Genomic DNA, 7548 nt, shown 5'->3' on the forward strand with positions numbered 1-7548 from the left:
ATTTATGTTTCTTGCTTCCTGTAGGTGGCCATGCCAGCCTATACCACAGCCAGTTATGTTGTAGCTGCAGCGCCAGAACCACAACAACAGCAACAGCAACATCGAACTCCCACCACCATCCACCATCACCACCACCAACAACATCAGGATCAACAGCATCACCAGCAACAAGATCAGCAGCAAACACAACAGACACAGCAACAAACACACCATCCACAACAACAGCAGCAAAGGCTAGTAATTGCACTGGATCCCAAAGATCGTCCGTTTAAGTGCGATCAGTGTACTGCCTCATTTATCGACCCAACTGAATTGACAGAACACAAAAAAAAACACTCAGGAGATGGTCCATTTACTTGCGAGGACTGCCACTTCACTTTCATGTACAAGAGTCACTTCAGGAGTCACAAAACACGATGTCTGAAAAAGCGCGCTATGATGCCCCACCCCCCGAAACCCATCATCAACCCACACCCGATCAAACGCCAGTTCCCTACACACCAAACAGGGCAAACGCAGCAGCATAAACATCAAACACAGCAGCAGCAGCACACGCAGCCCCAACAGAACAACCGGGCAACCCCAAAAAATGCATCGCAGAGACAGCAGCCCTCGTCAACCACTACAGCTGTTCCGTTCAACCCAAGCAATCCTACCTTCAAACGACAAAAGAAGGAGCAGAGGCATGACAGGCCATTTGAATGCACCGAGTGTGATGCATCATTCCAGGTGAGGGTTTAACTCAAAGGAATGGTTTTGATTCATGTTTGTCCCAACCTTAGTCTAAATAATCTGACATTCAAGCAGTAAAAGAGGAAACAGAGACATGACATGCCCTTTGAGTGCACCAAATGTGGTGCATTGTTCCAGGTATGTCATATGGGTTTAAATCCAAGTTTTTGAAAGCTCACATAGGGTTAATGGCAATCAGGGGAGAGATACTGGACAAATATAGGTGATGGGTATGACAGTGCTTTTGAGTTTATCAGGTGTGATGTGTCATTCATGGCATGTAATTGTGGGTCTACAACTTAGTCATCGTCGTAAAGGAAGCATGACATTTTTATATACCATATGTTTTAGGTTTATATTCACATGCCAGAAGAACCATTCATATATGGTGTGCTGAGATGTTTACCTACTTCAAGTGCAAGGAGCTTCATATTATGTTCCTATACCAAAAATTATAGGAGATAGGGATGATGATGTTGATGATAGTTCCACCTGTTTTACATTCTCATCTTTATGTTGGATGAGGAGGAAATTGAAAATGTGAGTGTGTTTAAGTACTTGGGTAGTGTGATGAGTAAGAATGGAAGTTTAGAGGGTGAAGTGCTTGAAAGGGTACATCAAGGAAGAAAGATTGCTGGTTCCGTGAAAGCAGTGATAAGAAACAGGGAAGTGAGCATGGAAGTGAAAAAGTTACTACATGACAGTATTGTGATACCAACTCTAACGTATGGAAGTGAAGCTTGGACATTGTTGGAGGGACACAAGTCAAGAGTGAGAGCAGTGGAAATGAGTTATTTGAGAGGAGCATGTGGGGTCACATGGAGAGACAGACTGACAAAAGAGGAAGTGAAGGAGCATTGTGGTGTGGATGTGGATGTGATGGGAAGTATTAGGAGAAACACATTGAGGTGGTTTGGCCATTTGGAGAGGATGGAGAATGAGAGACTAATGAGGAGAGTGTGAGGGAGGGTAGGCCAAGAATGTGATGGAGGGATGAAGTGGAGAGGTATATGAGAGAGAGGGGTGTGAGCTGGGAGCAGGGTAATAAAATGACGGGGGACAGAGCAACATGGAGGCGATTTGTTTGTGGCCACCCCTTACAGAATTAAGGCATCTGGCAATAGATAGATAGATTGAAAGGTCTTTATGAACTCTTTCCTTTTTGGTCCAAATCCTACTGCACCCCACTCTTAGATTTAAAAAAAAAAAAAAGAATAAAGGTAAAGATGATGATGACAGTGATGATGGGAGAGGGAATAATGAAGATGGTAAGATTATGATGATTGATGATGAACTTTGCAGACAATGGCAGACCTACAAACCCACAAAGCCAAACACACAGGGGAGGGCCCCTTCAAGTGTGAGGAGTGCCGTTTTGTGTTCCTTTACCGTAAACTGTATGAGGCACACCGTCGCCGCTGTGAAAAGAAGCGCCGCGACCCACAGAACCAGCTGAACGTTGTGACTATACCACAACAACAGCAGCAGCAACAGCAGCAGCATCAGCAGCAGGTAAATCTATTATTCATTCATTTTAACTTGCTTTTTTCTGTCTCTCTCTCTCTTTTTTTTTTTTTTTTTCCCATTGATCAGATGGGGTCATCTGATAGCACTCCTCCATTTATTGGTAGACTTCCAGTAGACTCTTTATGTTTTTGAAGGCTCCAACATGCCTGCATGTGTTGGCCACGGTCACCTAATGGCGGCTCTTCTTGCTGCTCGATCTCTGGCAGCTTCCCTATTCAGTCCCATATCCCTGAGGTCACAGTCAGTGACCTTGTCCCAGGTCTTTTTCGATCTACCTCTCACAGCCCTACCCCTAACATCAACACTTATCACCTTCTGCACCCTACAATCATCCCCCATCCTCACCACATGCCCAAACCATCTCAGTCTACCTTTCCTAATTACAATACCAATACTCTCCAGTCCCATCCTACCCCTCGACTCTTCCATCATAAACCTAGCCCCCCAGGCCTCACATCCAGGGACTCACTGCAGATCTACCTAATCTTTGTCATTGCAGTACGTTTGAGCCTGCGAATATCTTCTTCATTTATTGCCCACATCTCACTACCGTACAGCATTACACTCCTAACACATGCTGCATACAAAGATCCCTTAGCACGGAGGGAGAACCCTCTCATTGTCAGGAGAGACAACAGCTCCCTGAACTTCTTCCAAGCACTCCTCTTTCTAGCCACAGAGCTAGCTCCAGCCCCAAATCCAGCACGTGACATGTCTCCTAAATAACAGAACTCTTCCACACACTCAAGAGACTCACCAGCAAGTTCAGTCTTTTCATGCCTGACAATCTCCACATGCTCTTCCCGACACACCACGCACATGAAATCAGCATTATCTTTCAGTCTACGGTACCTCTAATACCACTACATGTCTTATGCACCCACGTATCACAGACAATGCACAAGATGGATTTACTTCCCACGCCCTCGTGGCAAATCATGCATGGCCACTCTCTCTCTTCTTTGATAGCACTGCCACAGCCCAAGATACCATCTCTTTTGTTTCATCTGCATTTAATCCTCATCCCTTGTGGCCCACACCATCTCTCCACTTCCGAAATCTTTCCTCCGCCTCCCTTTTGTTCTCTCCGATGAATACCAAATCATCAGCATACAACATCTCCCACTGGAGTCCATTTCTGAAGTTACGTGAGAGGGTTTCAGATACCATGGTAACCAACAAGGGGCTTAAAACTGACCTGTGGTGCACACCAACATTCACGGAAAATTCATCATTCAAATCCCCATTCACCCGTACCTGGGTGCCACCACCCACATGCATGGCCGTAATGTCCCTAACCAGCCACTCCTCGATCCCAACCTTTCTCATTGTCCGCTTCACCACCCCTCTAGGGACTCTGTCAAAGGCCTTCTCCAAACCAACAGAAACAAAGTACAGTACAGACTACTTTAATTTATTTATATGTCTGATTGTGTGTCCTTATATCTATCTGTTTTTGTATCTGGTGATACTGTAGGAGGTGGCAGCCTTCATCCACTCACTTGAAGTATTGCTGCCAGCTTCTTCCTTCACTGTTATCATTCTTTTTCTGTATCTGCCCTCCTCATTTTGTGTTTCTCCCGTCTTTCCTGTCACATTTTATTACTTTTCTTTCCTTTTCAGTTGGCTTATCATTGAGTGACAAACCTAATGGTTTTCTGTAAGCCAAGAAATCATTTACAAAGCTGGGTGGTAACCATATAACCGACTCGTATGTGTTCCCTATGTGTCAACAAGTGGGTTGCCAGAAGGTTAATGCTCCTCCTCATAAAACAGCCAACTCAAAGACAAATGGCCACCCCATGTGCAATTATGGTACTTGGCTAAAGATAGACTGTATCTGTCTGGAGCATATGCTCCACAGGTTTGCTTGGATTATAATTGAAGAGTTGAGAGGAAGGATGGGACTGAAATTTATTGGTGTTGTGATGAGGAGGGGTAGGTTGAAATGGTTTGGGCATGTTGAGAGGATGGAGGATAATAATTGGGTGTGGAAAGTGAGAAGTGTGAATGTTGGGGACAGGGTTATGAGAGGTACACCAAAATGGACCTGGGGCAAGATCATAGTGTGTGACCTGAGGGATAAGGGACTGACTAGGGGGAATACCAGTGTTGGAGTATCTTGGAGAGCTGCCATTAAGTGACTAAGGCCAATGCATGCAAGCATGTTGGAGCCTTTATAAGCAGTACGACAAAATGTCTATCTTTGTGTGTATCTATCTGCTTTTTTGTCAGTGTGTTCCTTTACCAAAAATTATGAGGCATACTTTTGTTGCTGCTCACAGAACTGACTACAGGATATCAAAAGAATGGCAACAAGTAAACCTATACTGCTTTCCTGTCTATGTCCTCCAGTCTTTCAGACAGTGTGTCCAGGCATCTCATAATGAACAAATCTTAATTTGTGCTCTCTTTTATTTAGTTTTTCCTGGGAAGAACAACTTTTTGCAGGATTATTGCCTTTGATTCTGTTTTTTGCATTAAAATATTACTGGTACATGTATGTCCATTGCATGATACCTTTATCCTGGAGGAGGTAATAGTTGCCTCAGAGGGGAGTGGATGTGTCATACATCCTAATATTTTTTATTTGTTAACAAGTACAGTAACAACAGCCACAGCAATATCAAGAGCAAAAACACATGTTGTAGCAACAGCACATGTAATAGCAACAGCCACAAAAGATTCAAATGCAACTAGAGGCAGTTGTCTGGTTATCTACTCTGACCATTTTATTTTCCTTTTAACAGGTACAACAGCAACAGCCACAGCAGCAGCAACATCAGCAACAGCACATACAACAGCAACAGTCACAACAGATCCAAATCCAGCGGGCAACGGTGGTTCCAGCAGGGGGAACTCAAACAGTGCAGGTGCCGATACAGATCCACACCGCACCTCATGCCAACCACACCGCTGTCATTGACATGCGATCTGTGCAGCACCAGGCACAGCAGGTGAGTACCCCAGTAGTCCAGTGGGTTGAGGTGATCCGAAGGATGGATGGTGTTTATTGCTCCCAGTATGCTACCCAAGAGCAAGTAACTTATCATTCAAGCTTTCAGTATCAGGACTGAGCACTCTAGCCTTGGGCTTGGACATACATGTTAAGGTAGTCCGGGGTTGCTGCTGTCACTGATGAAGATGACAGTGATTTAGTTACAAAACTATTATGGTATTGTAGCTCTTGTGAGAACATCAGAAATTGAAATGATAAAAGTTTAAAATCCTTGTATTGTCTGTCTGTTTATGTGTAACCAGATACCTTAATCCCAGACTTAATCTAAAGCTTAATCTAACCTTATTCTTTTTTTTTTTTTTCCCCCATAGGTCCAGCAGTTGGGCCATCCACCCCTTATTGAGCAGGTGATTCACTTAACCCCGGTAGCCACTACTGGGGGTGCAGGGGGGGGAGGAGGGGGGGCCCGGGGTGAAGTCAAGTACGATATTGTCCCCACCACCGTCGACATCAACGAAGTCAATGTTAGCCAGATCATGAACTTAATTAAGGTCAAGGGACATCCGCAGTAGTGGAGGATACTTTGCAGGAGTTAAGTGGTACGCACAGGAAGTAGTAATACCTACAGGAGTTTGACTAACTAATGCCTTGACTCATTGATATATACAATATGAGTTTGGTTCAGTAAAGGATTGATGCAGTGAGTTGGATTCCGTAAAGATTGATACAGAAGTAGCCAGTTGAAGAGAGATACATCAGCGCTGTGCTCTGAGAAAAGTGTGAAGGTTTAGTTCAAGGGTTGATGCTGCATTTGCATTTCTCCACCCAGGTAACATAGGCACCATAGTAGGCTCCACATCACCTTGTAATTTGGTTATATGGTTATCACCCAGTGTTTTAAATTGTAATGGTTTCCTGGGTTATGGGAAACCATTAGACTTGCAGCTCAGTGTAGAGCCACATGAGGTGGAAGGAAAAGTAATAAAAAATGGTGGGAAGAAAAGGGAAAGTAGGAAGAGAGGAAGGCAGACAAAGTAATAGAATGATAATAGTGAAGGAAGAATCAGGCAGCACTACATCAAATGAGTGAATGATGGTTGCCAGCACCTATCACCAGAAAGGTTTGATAAAGAGTGATACAGGAATTTGGGTTCAGTAAAGTGATACAATAAGTTCGATTTAGTAAAGAGTGATATGGGAATGGCTGGTTTGAGAAATATTTAATAAATAGTGACAGGAATGGCCAGTTCAAGAAAGATTTAGCCAAAAGTTGTTCAGCAACAGCAAAGTGAAGTTCTTCAATAGGGAGTGATACTATGAAAGTCAGATGAGAGTAAAGAGTAATGTGACAAAAGAGTCAAGTGTAAAGAGTGATATCATAAAAGAAAGTCAAGTGTCAAGAGTGATATGGTAAGAGAAAGTCATATGTAAAGAATGATATGATAAAGTCAAATGTAAAAAGTAAAATAGTAAGAGGAAGTCAATTGTGGTTCAGTATAGTTGATACAGTGAGAGAGTGTCAAATGTGCATCGTAAAGAGTGATGTGGTAAAAGAGTCAGATGTGCTTCAGTATAGCTTGATATTATAAAAGAAAGTCAAATGTGCTTTAGTAAAGAGTGAATTAGTAAGAGAAACTCAAATGTGCTTCAGTAATGAGTGACATGGTAAGATAGTAAATGTGCTTCAGTAAAGAGTGATATGGTAGGATAAAGTCAAATGTGCTTCAGTAAAGAGTGATATGTTAAGATAGTCAAATGTGCTTCAGTAAAGAGTGATATGGTAAGATAGTCAAATGTGCTTCAGTAAGGAGTGATATGGTAAGATAAAGTCAAATGTGCTTCAGTAAAAAGTGATATGGGAAGAGAAAGTCAAGGATGTTTCACTAAAGCTTGATATCGTAAAAGAAAGTCATGGTCATTCAGTAGAGTGATGTGGTCAGAGAAAATTGAAGTTCCTTCTGTGAAGAGTGATGTGGTCAGAGAAAGTCAAGCTCCTTCAGTAAAGAGTGATATGGATGGTCAAGTATAAAGAGTGATAAAGTGAGAGAAAGTCATGTATGGTTTAGTAGAGAGTTAGTTTGAGACAAGTCAAGTATGAATCAGAAAAGAATGATATGGTAAGAGAAAGTCATGTTTGGCCAGTGAAAGTGCTATTAGTGAGAGAAATTCAAGTTTTGCCACCGGGAAAGTCAAGCACGATTTGGAATCCACCATGCTGACATCAGTGAAGTCAACACAAGCCAGATCATGAAACTGATTAAGATTAAAACTTTCACTGTAGTAATAGTTGTAGTAAGGGGATACGGTAGTATGGGATGCATTATTAAGGG

The 7548-nt window shown here is 42.8% G+C and overlaps 1 protein-coding gene across 1 annotated transcript in view; it reads left to right on the forward strand.

The window, feature by feature from the left end:
• Positions 1-7283, forward strand: part of LOC145399500 (uncharacterized) — a 44727-nt gene extending 37444 nt beyond the window's left edge. Inside the window, exons 4-7 of the mRNA XM_080272104.1 lie at positions 25-729; positions 2035-2238; positions 5010-5216; positions 5590-7283. Coding sequence (XP_080128230.1) covers positions 25-729; positions 2035-2238; positions 5010-5216; positions 5590-5790 — 1317 coding nt within the window. The 3' untranslated portion in view covers positions 5791-7283. The remainder of the gene's footprint in view (positions 1-24; positions 730-2034; positions 2239-5009; positions 5217-5589) is intronic.
• The last annotated feature ends 265 nt before the right edge of the window (positions 7284-7548 follow it).

Source organism: Coenobita brevimanus, chromosome 49 (assembly GCF_032717465.1).
Source record: "Coenobita brevimanus isolate Jiangsu-jjx chromosome 49, ASM3271746v2, whole genome shotgun sequence".
Lineage (NCBI taxonomy): Eukaryota > Metazoa > Arthropoda > Malacostraca > Decapoda > Coenobitidae > Coenobita > Coenobita brevimanus.